A 22,913-nucleotide genomic window follows, 5' to 3' on the forward strand; every position below is an offset into this window, starting at 1 on the left:
GAGCAGCAGCACCTCCCCCACAGCCCTGTCTGCAAAGCCCAGGAAACACCTTGCAGGGGAATTGATGCAAGGCTGCCATCCTGGCCCTCAGTGACAGTTAGAATAGTGTCGTAACACAGCATTGAGCAACACCTCGCTGGGCCACTCTGTCCAAAGACACTTCTCCCCGGGAAAAACAAATAAAGATATTTTGGGTGTCTCTCCCCCACCCCACTTTGGTTCGCTCTTTTATTTCAGCTTAGGTCATTAAAGAAGAGAAAGAAATATCCTTCCTGGACATTTGGTTTTTAAGTGGCATGGGAGGGGGAAGATATTTCCCATGCTGCTTAAAAAAGACATGTCCTAGTGGTCACTCTGTCCCTTGGTCCAATGTGGCCTCATTGACTAAGTCTCCTTTTTCTGCTTTTAACTGCTAAAATAAGATAATAAGGGAAAAGAATTAGTTGAGATGCTGAGAAGATGGCTAATGTCAGTTCCTTTTCCACCTCATTGTACTATATCTTGAGACTTTCAATGACTTCTTCAGATGTGTTTTTCTGGAGATGAGGTCCTCCTCGGCTCCTGGGGCTTCCTGGGACTGGAGGTAAATTTGTGGATGGCTGTCATCAGGAAAGGCTCTGACAGAAGAAGATGCCCACTGGAGCTTTCCAGGAGCGATTTCTAAATTTCTTCTAGATAAAATGTCACAAGACCCTCCTGACTTTAGGGAAGTTGTGAAATGGCTGATGGAAGAGGCGCGAGGCTGGAGAGGAGGGGTGAGACGCCCATTACAGGGGACCGTCCTGGGTCTGCAAGCTCCCTTGCTCTCTGCAAAGTACGCAAATTATACTAAGTGTCTATCTCAAGGAAAATGGTCAACAGTGTCTTCCACAGAAAGGGGTCATTGGAACAAGTCTGGTCTCTGTCTTACTTTATAATCATCCTTTCCTTTGGGCTGTTAGCTCCTCAGAGAGCTTCAGCAGTTGCAACTAACTTTGGTCTTCCTTATAATGTTTTAAGAACAGCATGGTTTCAGACTTGGCAATGGGGGATACTGAGGCACGGAGAAAGTAGGGAATCTGCAGAGAGTCATACCCAGGGTTACCACACTGAGCCATGGAACCCATGTGGCAGAGCGTGTTCTCGGACAGACTTCCCTCTGGGCCAGAAGGCTTCAGACTTCTTTGAATAGTAACCCGCAGCCAAAAGTCCTTTGCTATGTTCTCAATACCAAAGAGAGATCTTGAGGAAGCCACATTTGCTGTCACTCCCCGGGGAAGCATTTGGTCCCTGTGTGCTGTCCTCTGCCCGTTTTCTTCTTTTCTGATGGAGCGTACCCTATGACAGCAAACCTAAGGTTGCTGTTACATTTTGAAGTCTTCCTCCTGTCCCTGCCCTTGAGCTTTGGAGGCCTGACCGATTCTGGCTTCCTTGAGCTGTCAGGAGCTTCCAAAGGTTAACTCAGAAGTCCTGTCCTTCGAGTTGAGGTTTTTCACTAAGGGTGCATAACCCTCCTGGCTAGTTTTGAATCCACCATCAAGACCTAATAAATAATGAATAGTAATGACAGCACCGAGACACCTATCTGCAATGTCCTCCCACTGAAGTCAGAGGGAGAAGTGGGGCTGCTCCCTAAAAATGGCATATGGCTCTCTAAATAAAGAGCTGTAATGCATTTTCTATTTAAACCATAAGGCCATGGGCTCAAACCCAAGTGGAGATGGGCTCTGCTCCTTAAGTACCATTCTGGAAAAGTCATTGAAATATTTATCCAGCTCGCTGGGTCCTGTGCTGTTAAAACAGCTCATTTCCTTAGCCACACAGACAGAGTGGACCTGTTTGCACATCCGCTATGCCTGAAGGGAGGCTGTCCCCAAGAAGCAAAGTAGTTCTTCCAGAAAGTCGTCTCTAAGGAACTTCTGGAATTAGCCATGTGAAGAACGTCTTTTTGAAAATGTACACAATTCAAAGAGCATCTGCTGTGTTCACTGAAAACAAAAGATGAGGACCTAAATCCAATCCCAACACCAGGGGAAGCAGGCGTGTGTGGTAGCCCATCCTGGGGAGGCAGACACATGCGGGCCCCTGGGGCTCACTGTGAGTTCTAGGCCAGTCAGGAACACTGTCTCCATAACAACAAGGACAGCACCTGAGGAGTGACTCTTGGAGTCGTCCTCTGGCTTACACACGCACACTCGCTCTCACACACATATACACATGTTCACACACTCACACTATCACACATACTCACACTGTCACACACATTCACACTGTCACACACTAGCATACACTCACACTAGCACACACTCACACTAGCCACACACTCACACTAGCCACACACTCACACTAGCACACATTCACACTAGCACACACTCACACTAGCACACACAGTCACAGACTCTCACACACATTGACACATACACACGCACACACAAAAATGTGCATACACATTCACACACGAAAGATGGGCATCATTCTCCTCTGGCACTAGGCAAGACATTTAACCTCTTTTGGCCTCGGGGGATAATGGTTCCTAATTTATCAACTTTAGTAGGACAATTAAATGAGATGATGTGACAAGGACTTTCTGCCACAGCTTTGGAGCTCAGGATATCTCAAAGAATACCAGAGACCTTTGGTGTTTGATGGCTAAAATTTGTTTTGCTGCCAAACCCCATCATCATAAACACACCTTTTATTTCTGAGGTACCACGACTTCCTCTGTCTTCTTAGACTCTGAGCACTTGATGGATTCCCAAGGCTAAGGTCACATGACCCAGCCTCTTCTTTACGAACCCTGACCTATCGCAGCCCAGCATCAGCCATCCACTGAGTCAGGACGGCTGGTCTGCTAGCCAGGGTGTTTATGATGGGCTGCTAAGGCAGTAGCTTGTGTGCTTATGAATTCATCATCTTCATGGCATGGAGGAGAACCGCGGTTGCTCTTGAGTGTGTGAACACTCACATCAGAGGGGAATTTAGATTTGGGGTGGGGTGCTGAGTCCCCTTCCTTCGTTACCCATAACAAAGTGAGCACTCCTGGAATGGAGAGTGGGGCTTTGTTCTTGGGCTGCGGCCGTAGAGTCATTTAAGGTGCAGGTACTTAGGGCCTGAACCTTCCAGAATCTTAAAAATCAATAAGGAGAGGATGTTTTTTGCTATAGAAGTTTTTATTTTTAGCTTCTGAAGGGGAATTTTTTTTTTCCTTGATGAGCTTCAGGTGACCCAGCATTTTCTACACATCTACCATTGCAAACAGTGGGAACCAAGAAGAGTCCCTGGGTCCGCCATGCATGCTCTACGCTGCGGGGACTCTGTGGGTTTCCTTGCTCTGGTACAACCCGCTAGTTTGTATCTGAGTCTCTTAGTGTTACGCATAAGAATTCTAGAGTGACAGCAATGTCTGGAGGTGGTGGTGGTGGTGGTGGTGGTGGTGGCGGCGGTGGTGGTGGTGGTTTGGTTTGGTCTGGTGAGACAGGGTCCCCCTGTATAACCAGGACTCACCTCAAACTCTATGTCATCCTCTTGCCTCAACCTCCCAAGTGTTAGCATTCCCAGGGTAGACCGCCATGCCCAGCTGAGAGCGCTTGTACGTAGAGAGACAACAGCAGTGGGTAGCCTTCTGTCTAACAGGGTTTTGGTCCCTTACTTTTGGGTCTGGGAGACGTCAGGGAGGGAATGATCAATAAGACCAGTGGGCATCTGGTCAGAAAAATAGGCCGTACACATGCAAGGTGGAAGAAAGGGGCACATCCCTTCAGTCATGGGATGAACATTGCCATCTTGTATATGCCTGAGGCAAGGGGAAGAGAGGTGAGCTCCCCTGTGAGGTGGTTAATGTGTGGGGGGGGGGATCTGCACGGGGCCCTTTCACTTCACGCCATTGTTCAGCTCTGTCATTCAGCTAAGAGGGGAGCCAGTCCTCCACCATAACTCAGTCCTCGCTGGATGTGATGCTGACTGACTCAGACAGGAGTCCCCACAGCCACGTGTGATAAAGGGTCCTCTTCTCTGCCTCTGAGAGGACTTTGGTAGCATCCAGTAAAAGAAGGCAGGGGCTGGCTAAAAGAGACTGTTACCTTTTTATAAACTATACAACTTCCATTCTAAGAAAAAGACTCGGAGGCAAGAGGATCAGGAATCAAAAGCCAACCCCTCTCCAGAGTAAGGAGCTGGCCAGAAGGAATGGTGTGAGGCCTTTGCCAACACAGGGCTAGAACAAGGTGACCTGAGCTAGGATTCCTTCCTCTGACATATCAGATGGTCCCGAAACAAGAGCTTGACAGTTACAAAACTGCTTAGAATTGGATGCTAAAAAATTACAATTAAAAACTTAAAACTCACATTTCTATGCCTATCTTGTTTCAAAAACCCTCTTACAATTTATTCAAAAGTGCTGTGTTCACCAATGATGAGTGTGAAAAATTCCCCCTCAAAGAGGACATCTTCCTGTGCATCTAAATTGTTAAAGTGACTAGAGAAATGTGAGGGGGGGAAAGGGGACCATGGGACAGCAGCGAAACGTCTGGGTTCTGCTTGGCCAATGGTCACACTAGAAGTGAGCTTGACTTCAGTTTGGGGTCATTTATGGTTACATGTGGGCAAACATCTGTTGCTCGGCTGTAGCTATTTTTAAAAACCTACCTACTCTGAAAAAAGAAAAGTGCAAAATTCTTACAGTATTATTTTTGGGCTTTACCATGTTTAATGACTTTGAGCTTACTTCTGTGGACTGTTCTCCCTGTGCCAGTACTGTAAGCTGAATATCAGCCCCCAGATAATATCTGCTCTCCAAAATGCCTGTCTCCCTTCGTCATCCTCTCTCTCTCCTTCTTGTTTTCTCTGGAGAGGCTGAGCTCTTCAGAATCCGCACTGTGTGCTCACTCAGGAGAAGCAGGAAAATTCGCTTTGCGGGCAGCATTGTTCTCAGCAAACCTGAAACTTTTTTTTTTTAAGTTTAATTCTGACTTAACCATTGCTTGGTTGAGAGACAGAGGCTGTGCTGTATAGGTACTGTCCTCAGAAACATCACTTTGGAGCCAGAGTCATGATCCACAAAAGTGTGATTGTCTCCTGAACCTTAAGTATATACTATAATTCAATATGAAGATATGTAACTATGTCTATACAGACTTTAGTAATTGTATGAAATTTAAAAATGAATATATATATATATATATATATATATACATTCATATTAGATATGTGAATTGTCACAGCCACCATTACTGGCTTCTTTGGCTACTTAAAGTTTATACGGAGTATGGCAAGTCTATGACCCCACAAACAAGCAGGATAGTGACGTCTTTCGCTGCTATTTCCTATAAAACTGTTCTTAGAGCGGAGAGATGGCTTGTTGGTTAACAGCATCGGCTGCTCCTGCAGAAGGATCAAGGCCAATCCTGGCACCCATGTGAGGCAGCTCACTACCTGTGACTCTGGTTCCAGGTGACCCCCCCCTCTTCTAACCTCTGGGGGGGGTGCATCGCATGTTTACATGCAGACACACCAACATACTCATAAAATAAGTAAGCTTTTTCATGAGTTCTTTTTTCCCTTATGTCAACTGATGCAGTGAGACTTCACTACACATTATATTCAAAATAATAACTTAATATTATTATTATTATTGAGGTGAGAAGATGTTTCAGTGGGATGGGCAAAGGCAACTGCTATCAAGCCTGACAGCCTTAATTGTGGTGTATGTGTGTGTGTGTGTGTGTGTGTGTGTGTGTGTGTGTGTGTGTGTGCGCGCGCGAACATATCTTTGCAGGTGCACATGGATGTGCGTGGGAGGGGGTTGATATCAGCTTTCTTCCTTCATCATTCTGCACCTTTACACATGGAGGCAGGTTCTCTCAGCTGAGCCTGGTATCCTCCAGGTCATTAGTGTAGCTTGCCCTGGGGATTCCTTTGCCTCAAAATGCCTGTGATTACAGGTAGGCCTCCACACCTCCAAGGATTTATGTTGATGCTGGGAACCCAAACTCTGGTCCTCCTGCTTGCACAGTGTCTAGTTTACCCGCTGAGCCATCTCCTCAAGCAAGCCCACTTAGTTGTGTTTGAAATCCCACCTTCTCAGACCCTTCTTGAAAGAATGAGCTTCCTGAAGTCAGGACAAGTCTGTCTAGAATGGTGGAAACTCAGGCTGTGTTGATCCGCATGCCTCCTCTCTAGACCTAGTTATTCAAGGGCCTCCTAAAATCACCGAGTTATTTTGAAGTGTGAATGTCGCCTTCACCTCCTGGTGAATGAAAAGAAGATAAATTATTTTTTTCTTTTTTTATTAATTTATTCATATTACATCTCAGTTGTTAGCCCATCCCTTGTATCCTCCCATTCCTCCCTTCCTCCCGCTTCCCCCCCTACTCCCCTCCCCTATGTCTGTGACTGAGGGGGACCTCCTCCCCCTGTATATGTTCATAGGGTATCAAGTCTCTCCTTGGTGACCTATTATCCTTCCTCTGAGTGCCACCAGGCCTCCCCATCCAAGGGACATGGTCAAATATGGGGCACCAGAGTTTGTGTGAAAGTCAGAACTCCTTCTCTACTTAACGGTGGAGAATGTCCTGTCCATCGGCTAGTCTGGGTAGGAGTTCGAAGCTCATTGCCTATATTTTCCTTGGCTATTGCCATAGTTTGCAGAGGATCCCAGGGCCCAGACCCGCCTGTAGTTTTCCAGGACCCACTGGATCCTTCTATTTCCTCATTCTCCCAGGCTTCTCACACCTAAAGTCTCAATAGGGTGTCCTCCCCTCTGACCCACTTTCCTGGTAGGTACAGTTTTTCATGGGGATGTACCCCTTGGACTAGTGTCTCGATATAAGTGAGTATATACCATTTAGCTCTTTTTGCTTCTGTGTGAACTCACTCATTATGATAATTTCTAGTTCAATCCATTTGTCCACAAATTTCGGAAATTCCTTGTTTTTAATAGCTGAGTAGTATTCCATAGTGTAGATGTACCACAGTTTCTTTATCCATTCTTCTACTGAGGGACGCGTAGGTTGTTTCCATGTTCTGGCTATTATGCATAAGGCAGCTATGAACATGGTTGAGCATATGTTCCTGTTGTGTGGTAGTGCATGAAGAAGATAAATTATAAACACAGGGATCAAGGCAAACTTTTATGTTTGGAAGGAGCATTCTCTGTGGGCGAATGTGGGAAACAAGACGGATGGCCCTGGTGATGTGCTCACACACCCAATCACTTACTTTAACCTAACCTGAACCCACTGTATAGCGCTTCTGATTCATTGTGGTGGAAATGGCTTCAAACCAAGCAGCCATTTGAAGAACGTTTTAGGATGTATTTCCAGACAAACACATTTTTAGGAATTCCTACTTAAGAGAGAGCACCAGCACTTTTTAATTTGTGACCTCTGAGACTCAGAGCATCCATGCCTAGCCAGTGTTCATCGAAGCAGTCTAGGGCACTAGAGAGGTGACTCAGTGGTTAAGAGCACTTGCTGCTCTTGCAGAGGACCCAGGTACCCACATTGCGGAGCTTACCCATTCACAACTCCACTTTCAGGGGATCCAACATCCTCTTCTGGCAACTGTGGGCGTTGCATGCAGGCATGTGGTGTACAGGCACACATGCAGGCCAAATACCCATAACACATCATTTTTTTTAATTAAAAAAAATAATCCAGCCTACAAATCTTGTAGCGAACTAGCTTAATGCTTCCTGTGATGTCATTTCAGAGTGCTAAGGAGCCAAAGCTTTGTCTAACAGGCTGAGCCATCAGAGCTAGTGGGTGTTAAGTGTCGATGAAGAATGCAGGAGATTAAGTCATGGCTTGCTTGGGCTGCAAGATGCATGAGCATGCTGACAGGAGGAGCAAGCCTTGTGCTGCAGCCGCTGCAGCTGCGCATGTATAGACGCGCTCTTCTGCCTCTGACTTATCCTCTGTGGTACTGTAATGAAGATTCGGCTGTCAACACTCAGGGGGCTAGGGCAGAGGAACTGCCAGGAGTCTGAGGCTAGCTCGGGCTACAATGTAGGAGTGATTCAGAAAATTATTAATAAATGAAACGAGACAAGATAAACTGTATGTTTCCAAGGGGAAAACCTAAGCCGAGGAAGAAACCCACAGTCTTCACTTACAGCACAGGAGATACGGGTTCCCTGGGGCTTCAACAGAAAAGTGTCAAAGCTGCTGGCTGGTGCTGATTGCTTTAACCAATACAGCTGTTACCAGTCATTAGTATCTACTGAATACTGACAGGCAGATAGACCAGACTGAGATGTGCTGTAGGCATAGAACATACATATTTTGAAAGTACGATTAAAAAAGAGATGGAAAATGTCTCATTCTGTATTGCCAACAGGTTTAGATAATGGTTAGATAAACCATTACGAGGACGCTGTTGGGCTGACAAGGTAGTTCAGCAGGTAAAGGTGTTTGCTGCCAAGCCTGAAAGCCTGGCAACCTGAATTTAGCCCAGGCTCCGTGTGGTGGAAGCGGAGAAGCAGAAGGAATTCCCAACCGAGTTGTTCTCTGACTGCCACACAGGCTGCAGTATGCCTGCCCACACAGCACACAGATGAATCAATTACTAATTAAATAACTACGTTTTTTACTTAATGCCACCTGTCTGTTTACAAAAGTTGAAGAAAAACAGAAACACTGGCTATTGGGAAATTCTAAATCACATGTGTAGCTTATGTTCTGCAGAATAAGAATTCTCACCCAGGTTATATGCTACTGTTACCAGCACAGTGGCACATGACAGCTAGGCTCCGGGCTGCAGATGATCAGCTGCGTCCTGGCCACATCTTCTGGAAGTTCCAGCAGGGAGTGATAAGGTTGCTTATGTGCGAATGCCTGCTTTATCTTCTAAATCATATATCCAGTGAGCGTGAGGCCACATGGGACCCTGTCCAAGAGAATGAGAGAAGGAAGGAAGGAAGGAAGGAAGGAAGGAAGGAAGGAAGGGAAAAGGGGGAGAGCGGATGACTTTTTCTTGGTGACAGAGTTTCACTGCATAGCCCTGTCTAACCTAGACCATGCAGGGCAGGCTAGCCTCAACTTCTGCCCTCCTGGTGTGGGGCGTAAAGGCATCGTGCATTGCCACACCTGGCAAGAGAAAGCCCTATATGGCCGTATACGGGCCCTCATGGTCTTTCCCCACTGTCCTTCCAAAGGCTCCACTCTGAACCATCCTGAGGGGATTAGGGCTCCAACAGAGGACTTCTGAAGCAGACACAAATATGCAGCTTAAAAGATCCTGGCCCGAAGTGACTTGCTATGAATTCATATTTTGTAATGCTATCTATGAAAAGCACTTCAGTAGTCCGTCTGAGAGGTTATGCTAGACACAACTTTACTTGAAGACCCAGCAGCTTCCGGGGACTTGTCATCTCTGGGTGTGGGTCTTGGGACCAGCAGCCACAGTGACATCACTGGAAGCTTGTTGGAAATGAAGTCTTGGGTCTCTCCCTAGACCTGCTGAGTCAGAATCTGTAGTTAATGAGAACCCTTGGGTTCCCATCACACTTAGTTTGTGCAACGGTGCCAAAAAAAAAAAAATTAAAATATGAGTTAGCCAGCCTCACTGACATGGTGTCCAAACACCCAGAACTCATGTGTTCATGGGCAAGTGGGGGCGTGGGCGCTGATGGTGATGACTCAGAAGAGAACCAGACTAGTATAGAATGGCTTTGTAGGGACTCAAGAAATAAGACCCTCGGGGCTGGAGAGGTGGCTCAGCGGTTAAGAGCACTGTCTGTTCTTCCAGGGGTCCTGAGTTCAATTCCCAGCAACCACATGGTGGCTCACAACCATCTATAATGAGATCTGGTGCCCTCTTCTGGTGTGCAGGTGTACATGCAGGCAGAACACTGTGTATGTAATAGATAAATAAATATTAAAAAAAAAAAAAAAAGAAAGAAAGAAGACCCTCACTCCCTAGGGGCCCAGAACCAACTGTATGGCAGAGAAAGCATGGAGAAGTGCAGAAGCAAGCTTACCACTAGCAGAACTTTTGGAAACTGTGGCTTGGTGTGTGGCTTCCCAGCAGTGGTGTCCCCTGAGCCTATCAAGAGGACTGAAGGGCAGTGTGCTCGTTTCCCGTTGCTAGCAAAGCCCAAGTTTAAAACCTCAGCTTCATGAACACCCAGTTATTAGCTCACAGTTCTCTAAGTTGGTGTGCTTGTCTCTTGGGTTCTCCATCAGGAGGTTGCCCAGGCTAAACTCTGAGCTTGAGCCTTTAGGGGGGAATGTTCCTCCAGGGTCAGGCAGGAGGCTGGCAGAAGGCAGTTCTGCAAAGTCTGAGAATGGCAGGCCCTGCTTCCTTGCTGGCCGGCTGGGAAAGTGGGTGGGGGGGAGGTTGGGGGGTCAGGGGGTGGGGGGGTGTCAGAATATTAGGACCACTCTCCTTTTTCCTCTTCCTCCTCTTCCTCTTCTTCTTCCTCCTCCTCCTCAGCTGTCCTGGACTTGCCTCAAACTCATAGCGATCCACCTGCCTCTGCTTCCCAAGTGCTGGGATTACAGGCCACCACAACACCCAGCCACTCTCTCATTCTTTTGTTTGTTTGTTTGTTTGTTTTTCAAGACAGGGTCTCTCTGTGTTAGAGACCAGGCTGGCCTCGAACTCACAGCGACCTGCCTGCCTCTGCCTCCCGAGTGCTGGGATTAAAGGCATGTGCCACCACACCCCAGGCTCTCTCATTCTTATACATGGCCTTCTTCAGTTCCTAGAGCAGCCACTAACATCACCCCAGCCCCAGGACCATTTATAACAATTTCCTTTGACTATATTGTAGCAACAAGGTCTGCTGGCTGACTCAAAACCAACTGAATAGCAACCTTAACTACCTATGGAAATCTTTCTGTTCCATGTCCCACAACCAGCTCACCCCCAGCTCGTACCACTCTCTGTCCTGGTGAGTGGACAAACTTAGGGGACTATTTTAGAATTCTTCCTCATATACTTGCTTCTGCTTCCTAAGTTGCTGGCTGCGTAATTGAATCCTTCATGGCAGAGGATGAATGTGGGTGTGGAAAGGGGCCAAGGATTGCACACTGAGGAATGTTGTTCCACATAGAAACCTGAAGCCAGGGGAAGGTAGCCTCTTACATGCCTCTTACCAGCCTCACCTTCCATCATTCCAATAGCTGAGACGCCGGGGATAGTCCAGAGGTCATCTGGGAGACAAGGAGACCGCGATGAAGCACGTGGCTGATCCGTGCGAGGGAATCTAACCTGAAAGAGAGATCTACCACATCCCTCCACAGTCAGGACAGACGGGGGAGGGTGCCCATTAGTCCTGCCACACTGGGCTCTGGTGCGCAGACGAACAAGGTAGCAAAAGCCTGTGAGGAGAGCGCGTCTGGAAATGCTGTGGGAATCCCTTGTGAGACAGAGGGGTCGGAGAATGAGCCCTGGGGTGGGATGTTGGTGAAGAGGGGATGTATAAAAACAAGCAAAGCAAAACTACACAGAAGAGGATTTAGCAATAAAAGACATGAAACCAAATGTAAGTCCACAGGATGGAATCCAGAGGCTAGGAGCAACTGCAACGAGAGAGATGCAGCAAAGCCTGGCTTGAGATTCAGGATGTACTTAGCAAGTGTGGATTTTCTCCTGTGCCCTCAACCCGCTCCCCCACCCCCACCCCCCCACTCCCCCCCCCCACACACACACACGGACACACACAGACACACACACACAGACACACACACACACACACACACACACACACACACACACACACACACACACGGCACAGGACACTGGTCACTCTCTCCTGCCATCCCACTGAGCTCCTTCTCCTGAAGCCCCGCCCCCCTACCCCCACCCCACCCCCCACCCCCTACCCCCCACTCCCCCCCCCTGCACCCCCCAGCCCCATTCCCTGAATCAGAGTCCCCTCTCTGCTCTCTGCTCGGTTTCTGCTGCCATAGCTAAAATGCATCAGTCCTGGCCAAGATCACAAAGAATGGGTTCTGCCTGTAAACAAACTCAGTGTCACCTTTTGTGCCTCCTCTCCATGGCCACTTTGGGGCCTTTGGGGCATGGTGTTCTTATGCTAACTCTCATCTCCTACTGCGTCTAAGACCTTCTCCCTCCACCTCTCCCTTCCTAGCTTAGCCCCTCCCTCTATCCCCACCCTCTGCTCTTCCCCCCTAACACGTCCCCTGCTCAGCCACTGCAGGCATTGTACAGCTGCTCCTGAGACCCCCAACCCAAACTCCCAAAGCTCAATCCCCGTGCCCACTTCCAACATCATCCCCGCCCCCCCCCCCGGCCCGGCTGCTAATGGTCAGAAAGGGGGTGACATGCCAGGCAGTGGTGGCACACACCTTTAATCCCAGCACTCAGAAGGCAGAGGCAGGAGGATCTCTGTAAATTCGAGGCCAGCCAGGTCTACAAAGTGAGTCCAGGACAGCCAAGGCTACACAGAGAAACCCTGCCTTGAAAAACCAAACCAAACCAAACCCAAAAAACAAAACAAAAAAAGAACAAAAGAAAGAGAGAGAGAGAGAGAGAGAGAGAGAAAGAAAGAAAGAAAGGGGGGAGGGACAAATCTGCTCCCCTCTCTCTTCCCTCCACCCTTTCTCCCATCTCCATTGCTCGCATACTGATTCCTATCCCTAAGATTCCATGTCCTACAGCTGCAGGAGTTCCCAGATCCCAGTCACCTGTGCACTTTCAGTGGATTCTAAAGTACCCATTAGGTTGCTTCCATGGCTCTACCAGAACCCCTTGTCCTCATATTGAGGTTCGGGCACATCAAGCTGTGTGATCTGCCACACTCCGGGAGCTGTCCTCAAACCTATCCTGTCTCTACTGAAATTGACACGGTGGCCTGAGTCACGAGTGCCCTGCCTTTGTTCTCTATGCTGTTTCTCTCTGGATCACCGTCTCCCAACCGATTCCCACCTTGCTAGCCTCTTCATCTGGGATTCCGGAAGTAGAAGATTCTGCCCATCTCCCAAGTCTCTCTTCTGGGCATCCACTGGTGGCTGGCCCCTCCTTCCCTTGTCCCTTCCCTCTTGTTCTCTGGCCCCTACACTTGTGTCCATCAGTAGCCATGATACCCCTTTGCTGTCGGTTATTTGTTTCCTGTCACCACTGAGCCTAGAACCCTGGCTTACACAGAAGGACCATTATAGGAGGGATGGAAGGAAGAAAGTCAAACACTTCGTGCTCTAGAGAAGTCTCAGAGATGCCAATGGAAAGACAGGGGTCAGGCTAATAGCCCACTATGGATTTAAAAACCTCTCAACCAAATAGTCCTTGCCTGCCCAAACTCTCCGGACAGCAAGACATGTATTCAGACATGGATAGGGATTCTACATACTTGAGATTTGTACATGAGGAATTTCTGAGATATTTCCTAAAGAAGACATGACGCAGGGAGGAGAAAGGTGAAAGATGACATGATAAGAACTGAATTTTCTCAGCTCTACCAGTTGTACCTATGAAGAAACATAGCTAGGTGTGTGTGTGTGTGTGTGTGTGTGTGTGTGTGTGTGTGTACATATATGTCTATGGCAAATTTCCTAAGCTCCCCAAAGGGGAGGCTCCTGGTCTGTAAAATGGGAGTGACAGTGGCATTCCCATTTTACAGGGATTAAACTGGGCAACTATATAATCACTGCCTGGCACATGATGACCTGCAGTGGCCTGCAAATCCTGACAGACAAACTTTACTATCTAGGTTCCATTGGTGGGCACGGAGCCTCCAGGGTGGCACCTTAAAGCTTCCTTCATAGTCCCACAAGTTTGCCTTGACCTGTACATGTCTGTTCACTCCCCTGAGGTCAGCCAGCCTCCCTGTGTTCCCAAGTCCCATAAACGAAGGAAGTCTTAGCAGTAACACATGGACTCTCAAAACACAGTCACTTTTGCCACGGCTTTTAGGATAAAGAGAGCTTTGGGTTTTCTCTAGGATTGTTGAAGTATTAAGTGTATGCCCAACACCTGCTGTTCCCACATCTCAGCCTGCGGTGGAAAGTTGTCTCTGTGTCTCCTGAGAGAATGTCCAGGCCTTTGGTTCCACCAGGTCTCTGGAATAAATGTACCTGGTTTGTTCAGTCTTACTGTATTGATGGATCTCTTAGGCCTAATCCCTGCCTGTTAGAACCAAGCTCGCCTTAACTTCGGGGTCCATTTGTTATTTCTCATCTTATCTTTATCTTAATAATTAGTGCAAATTATTCTGTTCAAAACAATAACAACAACAAAAACTTTATGGAGATATTTTATGTACTTGTAAGCCATGCTCTTTTAAAGTTATTTTAAGGATGGTCCTTGGAGGCCACACATACTTAAGTCACTTAGAGGGCAGTCCTATGGAAGCCTTTGTTATTTTATTTGCTCTTTTTCTGCTTTGACAAAAAGTTGCAAGTCTTGTCCTCCTACCTTTTTAAACAGCGTCTAGAAATCTGAAATAATTAGCTCCCTTCTTCTTTGCAACATTGTTTTTAAGCCATCTTGTGCCGCTGTGGAGTGAGGCTGCTCAGAGCCTAGGCTTTGATACCATAGCCCTTCCTGTCTCTTGATGCTGACCATTGTCAGTGTACAACGCTGAGGGTCATTTCATCTCACATTAGGTATAAGTGCGCATGGGAAAGAGAACAATTTCCCAGGACTTTCCCAGCGGGCTTCCCTGTGCCTTAGGTGCAAAAGAATGCAGGAGATGCTTCATCCTGGAATATTTGCGTATAATAATGATCCCAACAACATTTAAGGCTGTGTCATTTCAAGAATGAGTGGTTTCCATGTAAATTAACTGCTGTCCTAACAGAAAAATGTGGGAAAGCTGGCAAGGGAGCAGTGCTACTGAAACATCCTATCACTATAGGGATGTGATTGCAACGTGTTTCTCTTAGAAAATGTATTCTAAATAGTCTGTTTGGATAAACACTTGCTTTAAGGAAATAAATTGCCTTGAAGGACACTTAGATTTCTTTACTCCTTATGCTGGCCTCTGCCATGTTACTGATTTTAAAACATTTTTGTATTAAGCTGGGATTTGGTTTTAATCTCACCTGGAGTTCTGAGTCACCCCAAAAGCTTTAGTAAACAATTCACATGTGTTCATGCATGCAGCTCAGAGCGCCTGAGACAGACAGTCAGCATTCTGAATCCAGTGTGAGCAGAAATCACATAAAACCACATGCTAGACAGATCACAGTTCACTTATTTAGTGATTTACTGTTTTATTTTGGTGCCAAATATTTGGACCATGATATAAAATTCTCAACACTAAAAAACATGGCAAGCAATGAAATAGGAAAAATAAAATAAGTCAGTTGAAAATGTTTTTAAACTTGGAATTTACTGTAATTAAAATGAAATTTTTAACTTTCAGTTTAGTCCTGGGTTATTTTGTTTTCCTATTTTCTATTATTTCAGAGTGCATACACAAAGTGAATCCTTCTAGAGAGGCTCATGGTATGTTAGGTTCCAAACTATACTCTCCATGAAATATATTCATATATGCATATATGTATAATTTTCCTATTGATGTGTTTCTATATATAATTTATGTAACATTTTTGCCAAATAATTAAGGCTTTTTTTTGCTGATTCAAACATACTTAAAAGGAACAATCGTACAGTAGCTGTCATACCACATAAAATGCCCCAATGAAACCTTAAATGACACCTCAAGCCCCATGGCGTTCACCATTTATACCTTCTGCTGTTATTAAATGACTGTATGACTCTCTGAAAAAGTATGGCTTGGCTTCTGTCAGCTGTGACAGAGTTTATTACATTTGTTAGAGCAATGGTGACGCAAATTTTTATGAGGGTAAAATGTTTACTAAGCACCCCGAATATTGTGGGGAAGAAATATTTTCAGTTTGCTCCTTGTAATATCCACAAGGGGCCTGTGAAGTTAGGGTTAGGTAGACCCACACTCCCCACAGCACACCATAGAAATACCCAGAGGAAGGGGGCCTTGCAAAGGTTCAGGGCTGTGGTTCTCTTAGTAAACAAATGCAGAAAGTGAAAAAAAAAATCACACAGGTCTTTCAGAAGAGGGGAAAAGGTCTAATTAAATTCCAATGTTGAAAGCCAGACAGTGTGGACAGCAGGTCACTTGTTTGTATTGATTAGTATTCACCAGAATCATCCAGTGCTTGTGTGATTATCAACTACAGGGATTTGGTCCTGAACTGACTGTACCACACACATTGCTAATAATAATTTTTTTAAAACGGAAATAATTCCTTTAGAACTATTACACGTTTAGAAACTGATTTGGACAATAGAGTATTACAAATGGAGGGGTAATTTTGATTTAAGAGAATTGTTACATACATTTTATTTTTGGAAATTATTTCATAGAACAGGCATGCTAAACCTTTGGTTTTCTGATACCACTTACAGTTAGCCAGTCACTGAAAGATGTAGGGGAAAAACAGTTAATAAACCGCTCTGTTCTCCACTGAAATGGTTGCCTCCCTCTGAAGCAAGTATTACTTTTTAAAATCCACGCAGAAAGTTCCAATCCTGTTATGGACACTTTTAAATTCCTCCTGCCACAAATTTGTTAGACTGTCACACAGTAGCCGCTAAAACAAATCTTTCCCTTGCAGTTTTTTTTATCATGTAAATTTTGTGTCACTCTGGGGGAAGCCTGGAAGTGAAAGTTGTAAACCTTTCCCTTAGCTCTTGAGAGGCAAGAGAGGTAAGCGTGCTCACAGTTGCTGAAATGAGCGCTCTGGGTGGGAAGGTTTCCCGCTGCGCTGCGGGACTTCAGGAACTCCAAGCAAAGCCTGCGAACTAAGTATTCGCGATACCTCTAGGTTGAGCCTCAGCTGCACTCTAGCCATTCCTCGGTTTGGAGGGCGCAGTGGTTTTGTTTGTTTCTGGTTCTCAAGTGCCTGTGAGTGGTGCGGTGACAACCCTAGCAAGTCCAGGAATAACCCCGAGCCCGGGTTTTGAAGCTTTCGTTGCTCTATCTTTGTCGTCCACCTTGGAACGTATTAACTCAGCTGAGCAGTGCTCAAGGTGCCGACCTCAAAAGCTAAACTCGGTACACGTGCTGCTCTAACTGCCTTTCCTTGACTTCTGCCAAGCAGACAACCTTAAACCCCGCGCAGGGTTTGGGGTTTTAAACAGGGGCCTGACCGTAAGGCGTTCCCCTTAACCCTTCAGAAGGCAGATGACCCAGAGTCAAACGTTTCCCTGGAGTCAAGGTCCACTGTTGTCTCTGCCACACTGGCCAGACCCAGCCCTATCTCTGTGCGTCCCTGAAGATGAGCTGGGTTGTGGCCCCAGGAGCACTAGATCTGAAGTGAGCTTAGAAAACGCATTTGGGGAGAGTCTAGCTTCCACTGGCCTCGAATTCGCCAGTAGTGCCTGCACATCCGAGCCTGGACGCTCAAGGGCACTGGGAAGCCCCGTAGCAGGGCCAGGGGCCCTACATGGCGTTGATTTTCAATATTTAGCGTCACTCAGGCAAGGGCGAGTGTTAGGGGATATTTACGGAGTTGACACCTGAAATGGGACTTCTTTGAAAATCGTTTTAAAAGAAAAGCACAGAGAATTTTCTTCTCAAAGCTCTGGACACCCCAAAATACCCTGCTGGCGCGATCTTAGTGCTGAAGCAGCAAAGTCGGGCCCACTCGGGAAAATGCAGGAGGCTGAAGACCGTGAGGTCACTTGCGCCTTTACTGGTGCTCACTGGACACCTGAAGAAATCATGGCATGAACTTAGCCAGGCAAAGAAGGTTTGAGAAAAAAAGAACCCCGTTTTCGGTGGAACGCGACAGTGAGACCCACAAGGATCCTCGTGTAGACCCCCACCTCGAGGTGAGAGGGGCTCCCACGTGAGTTCTGGTGGCCCGCCTCCTGACGTTTGTCCCCAAACTCACTCACAAGAGCGACCCCAAAGGTCTCTAGGTGAGACAGATCCCCGCGCCGTCGGGGCGTGCCCAGTGTCCAGCTCGGCTTCCCGGGGCGCCGAACGAGGGCCGCTGCTGCCCCCTTGTGTCGGCCCCGAGCCCCGACAAGACGGTCAAAGGCCTGTCAGATGTTCCCCCACCGCCAGCTTCTACTCGCCTGGGGCCAGAGAAGCGGCCCTAAAGCCCAGGCAAGGTCTCCGTGCCAGGACCTCCACAGCTTCTTCCTTCTCGGCTGAGTCTAGACCTCGCGGACACGTGTGGAGGGAAGACACGCTCAGGAACCAGCCAGGGACCAGAATACAGAGTGCAAGTGGAGGGGTTCGGTCATATGTGGACAGTGGCCGGCTCCATGGAGTGGGTGGCGAAGAAGTCCCGGAGGAAGCAAGGCCCAGGAGAAGTAAGGGACCCACCGAAGGCATAGGCCAGCTGCTACGCCTGGGGACAGCACTGGGCCGCGCGCCAAGCTGGAACAGGACCCTTAAAGCTCCGCGAAAATGCCCTCGGCGCCGCGGGGGCGGCCGTAGTGGGGGGAAGCACCCCCACAGTGCGCAAGCGAAGTGGGTTCGGCGCCTTGGAGGAAAGCTTTGGCCTTCCCCGGGAGCTGGAGGGTGGGTGAGAGCTCCCGCGGTGGGGTGGCCGCGGGAGTGGGGTGGGGGACTCGGATGCTTTCAACTTTCTTTGTAGTCTAGGGTTGTTTCGGGCCTTGTTTAGAAAACTAATTCCTCTCCAGCCGCTGCGCACACTCAGAACGCGGCGCGCTGCGTAATCAAGCCGTAGCCCAGCCGCAGAAAATCAGACACTAAATAAAGCAACTCTAGCAAAGAGAGGGTGCTCAGAACCCAAAACTCCTGCGGCGGAGCAGCGACTGATCGTTTTTAAATGACTCGCTGCCACTTCGCCTCAGCTGTCAGCCAGGCCCAGGGAGGCGCTCAGAGCCTCTCGCACCCGGCCATCAGCACTCCGGCCCCCTTGCGGCCGAATCCCACCCAGTCCTCCAGGGGCGCTGAGGTTTGGCCCACGGACTACAGTGCACGGCTAGCTGGAGACCGTTCCGGGACCGGAGCCGGGGTCCCCGGAGCCTCGCGACAGCAGCTATGTGTCCAGGGAGCGCGGAGTGTCTCCCACCCGCTGGCCTCCAGGCCTCAGGCTACTCAGGGCGCTTCTCGCGGTCCCCGAAGCCCGACTGGTCTTTCGATTCCTGTTGCGAGGTCTCCGGGACCGTGGCAGCCGGAGGCGCCGCTGAGCCCTGCAAACCCACCCAGAGCGAGTGCAGCAGTTCCCACCCAGCGCGTGGCTGCCTGGTCCGGGCAAGTGTGGCAGCGTTTGCATGTGTGTGCGTGGGGCGGCGTGGGCGCCGGAGCAAGGGGCGGTAGGGGCTGCCACCCAGCCCCGGCCACGGCTGCGTACAGTAGCGCGCGGGGGCGCGCGGACCAATTCCAGGAGCGCGGCAGGCGGCCGCGCCCAGGCAGATACCGGAAAGGCCTGTGATTGGCCGCCGGTCGCCCCTATGCAAACGAGCTGAGGGAATGGAATTCCTCGGGCCGGGCTTTACAGTAAAAGCACGTTCATTTCCAGGCACTCTCATTCATAGAGCCAGCGGGCGCGGGCAGGACGGGCGCCCCGCGGCCGGACCCAGCCAGGGCACCACGCTGCCCGGCCCTGCGGCTGGCACTTCCATCCTGAGCTCCCGGGGACGCAAGAAAGTCACCCTTTGTGGCTCCTCCTCGATCTGCGTTGGACCTCCTCGCTTTCCTTTTTCTTTCTCTTCTTTCTTTCTTTTTTTTTTTTTTAAATCTTTTCTCACTTTTGAATGAACTAGCTGCTAGGCTTGGATGTTTCAGCTTCTCTCCCGACTGAACTTTTCTCCGATTGTTTCTTTTGACAACTGCGGGAGAAAGTGTTCCGGGGTTCCAGGCAAGCGGTGAAGTTGCGTGTGCGTGACAGGGTGCGTGGGAGTGAGCGCGATCGTGTGTAACTCGAGCCTCCTGGTCTACCGTGCATCCTCCCAGACCCGCTCCACCTGCTGCGGTTTACACGGTGCTCGCTCTTGGGTATTTGTGCGCCCCAGCAGAAAACCAGCCAGCGCCTGGCGACGTTGGAGGAAGATCATCTTGCTTCTGCCAGAGTCTAGGCTGACTCACTCAACCAATGTGGACAGTGGCTGGTTTCTGAAGAGTGCGTCTCTGCCTGTGTAACCCAACTGCGGCTCAACTCCCACCAAACCACAGGATCAGCCACAAACTTAACCAACGTTCCCAAACCCGAGTCCTCAGCTGTGAGAAGCTCTGCCCAGTGTCATCGAGTTTGGCTTTTTTTCTTTTCTTTTTTTTTTTTTAAGATCAGCTAGAGATCTTTGTATAGCTAAATTTTCTGCACTGGGCAGAATTTATTGAGAGAATTATGACAAGTGATTCTCTCCTAGCCTTCCAACTACTGAAGCTGATTTTCAAGGCTACTTAAAGAAAAAAAACTGCAGCAAACATTAATGGATTTCTGTTGTGTTTAAATTCTCTACAGATTGTATTGTAAATATTTTATGAAGTAGATTATATGTATATATTTATATATACAAGCACATACATTAGTAGCACAATCTTTAAAAAGTTACGGCTCGTGCTTTTGAGACCCGAAGTGAGTTCATGTTAAGAGGCTGTCTGGAAGACACTCCTAAGTTTTGTATTTTGTTGAGACTTTAACCAAAACTGACCTGCGAGAAAGAAAAACAAATTGACAGGCAATTAACTGCTGGAACTTCCGAATCTAGGTTTTGCTGGTCATTTGTTGTTGTTCTGCGCATAAATATTTTAGGACACGTACCGGAATTTTGCCTCCGGGGCCGTTTGTAATAGCCAAAGACTGAACTTCAACTCTCAACGCGAGGCTGCTTTGGGCTTTTGACTTTGGATTTTGGTTGCCCGCTTTTTAATGCACTAAGCGGCCGCGGCTGCCAGTTGCTAGCCCTGCTTGGGTGTGAGGCCCGATCTGCGTAACTAGAACTCAGTCCTGGACTGTTGATAACTTAGTCTCCTTCCTCCCCCACAACCCTCCGGTAGTAAAAAGGGCTCCTGAACTTGTATGTTGGTCTCCGGGGAGCTGCTTACAGAAGATCCGAACCCGTGTCGCCGTCTTGTAGGAGCTGTTTTCAGGGTCTTTACTCAATCGGCTTGTTGTGATGCGTATCCCCGTAGATGCCAGCACGAGCCGCCGCTTCACGCCGCCATCCACCGCGCTGAGCCCCGGCAAGATGAGCGAGGCGCTGCCGCTGGGCGCCCCGGACGGCGGCGCTGCCCTGGCCAGCAAGTTGAGGAGCGGCGACCGCAGCATGGTGGAGGTACTAGCTGACCACCCGGGCGAGCTAGTGCGCACCGACAGCCCCAACTTCCTCTGCTCCGTGCTGCCCACTCACTGGCGCTGCAATAAGACCCTGCCCATCGCTTTCAAGGTACCCCGGCCTGGAGAGGGTGGCGAGTGGCGGAGGGGGGGGGGGGCGCCAGGTGGAGGCCAGCCCGTGCCCAGAGTGAGCCTAGAGGGCCGAGACTACGCGGCTTCTTGAGAGGGGTGCTGCCTGTGAGTTTGGGATGTGGAGAAGCTGCGTTGCCGTAGCGACCCTCGGAAGGGACCCACCCTTAGACAGCCTCAGAGGCACCCAAGAGAGTTTTAAGCAAACAAACAAACAAATAAAAATCAGGATAATCCAGAGTATCTACCAAGGGCCTTACCTTTGCTACGAACTAGGAAAAGTTTAAACCTTGGAGTGGAGAAATCCCTCTTCTCTCATAAGGATAAGGGGGCCTCCTCCGGGTGAACACCCAGATCGGTTTGTATCTCTCAATTGAAGGCATCAGAAAATAAAATGAGAGGCTTTAATACTTTCCGGTCAATAAAAATAAACCAACTAGGGAAGCCGCCAGGGATCCCACCCCCTGCAGACTTTTTTTAAACTGCCCTATAGGATTCAGTATGTCCAAAGTCCGCGGCAGGCAGGCGTAGTTAAGTTTGCCAAAGTCCCGAGGAGTTTTTCGAGCCTGTAGCCTGCTCCTGCCAGAAGCCGCAAGTAGTGAATCCTGTTGCTTTTTCTGGAACCCTCCAGAACGTTATCATTGGCTCACCTAAATTAAGCCCCGGGCAAGGGTGACGAGGTGTCTTCCTTCCGACACCTGGAAAGGTCCAATCCCGCAGCTTTTCTGTTAGAGGAGGGGGCACTGTAGACCCGTCACCTTCGGACCGGCCGCTCACGTCGGTCTGGTCGCTTTTCACCCTCATCTCGCCCTGGCTTTGAGTTGCCTCTAAAACTTGGCTGTCAGAACCGATATATAAACAACCCCGGGCGTTTTTGTAACAACCACCCTACTACTCTGGCAGGGAGCTGAAGGAATTTAGATTCTCTTCTTTGGTCTTCTGCGGTGGTGGGCTTTAAAGGTACAGCTGAAACGCAAATTGACTCTGTCAGGTCCTGTTCTTTTAAAAGGCTAATAAAGACGGCGGATCCAAGCTCAAAGAAAATCTCTCTCAATCTCTCTCTCTCTCTCTCTCTCTCTCTCTCTCTCTCTCTCTCTCTCTCTCTCTCTCTCTCTCTCTCTCTCTCTCTCTCTCTCTCTCTCTCTCTCTCTCCCCACATTAGCCGAATAATGCCCCATTTAGGAGGGAGATTAATTTAATTTAAGCTTTTTCTTAGTTCCAGGCCTCAGCTGGAACTTGATCTAATTACAATGAATAACACTCACTTTTTGAAAGTGCTGTCCGAGTTCCTTTTTTTATGCTAAAAACACCATGCACATTTTAAAAATCACAGAAGTAGAATTTGCAATCAACTCTGCCACCTTTATCGCTGTTTTGAAAGCAACTTTTTAAGGAGGTAGGGGGTGGAATTGAGGGTCAGAAGGGCCGCCAGGCACTTGCCTTTCCCTTCCCCTCCAGTTGCTTGGGAAGCTATCCCAATTCCTTTAGAAAAACAAATTTAGCTGTTGATGTGTTCTGCTCTCCCGGTGAGGAACCTGGCTGGGCTCAGGCCTAAGGTTACTGTCAGAGAACTCAGGCTCACTACAGTCAACCAAAGGGCCT

At 48.5% G+C, this 22,913-nt stretch overlaps 1 protein-coding gene and 1 long non-coding RNA gene across 3 annotated transcripts in view; one reads left to right on the plus strand and one right to left on the minus strand.

Annotated features, from left to right (window-relative positions):
* The window catches only part of RUNX1 (RUNX family transcription factor 1), a 227,722-nt gene that overhangs the window by 116,726 nt on the left and 88,083 nt on the right, over positions 1-22,913 (plus strand). For both annotated transcript variants that reach the window (XM_084801055.1, XM_084801056.1), the window contains one exon: positions 21,041-21,294. In XM_084801055.1, coding sequence (XP_084657181.1) covers positions 21,041-21,294 — 254 coding nt within the window. The remainder of the gene's footprint in view (positions 1-21,040; positions 21,295-22,913) is intronic.
* LOC311608532 lies at positions 20,132-21,087 on the minus strand. Its single transcript, XR_014783004.1, has 2 exons — positions 20,954-21,087; positions 20,132-20,559 (listed from the first exon to the last, which is right to left on the minus strand). It is a non-coding gene; the product is annotated as an uncharacterized lncRNA (long non-coding RNA).

Source organism: Acomys minous (genome assembly GCF_964271855.1).
Source record: "Acomys minous genome assembly, chromosome: 11".
Lineage (NCBI taxonomy): Eukaryota > Metazoa > Chordata > Mammalia > Rodentia > Muridae > Acomys > Acomys minous.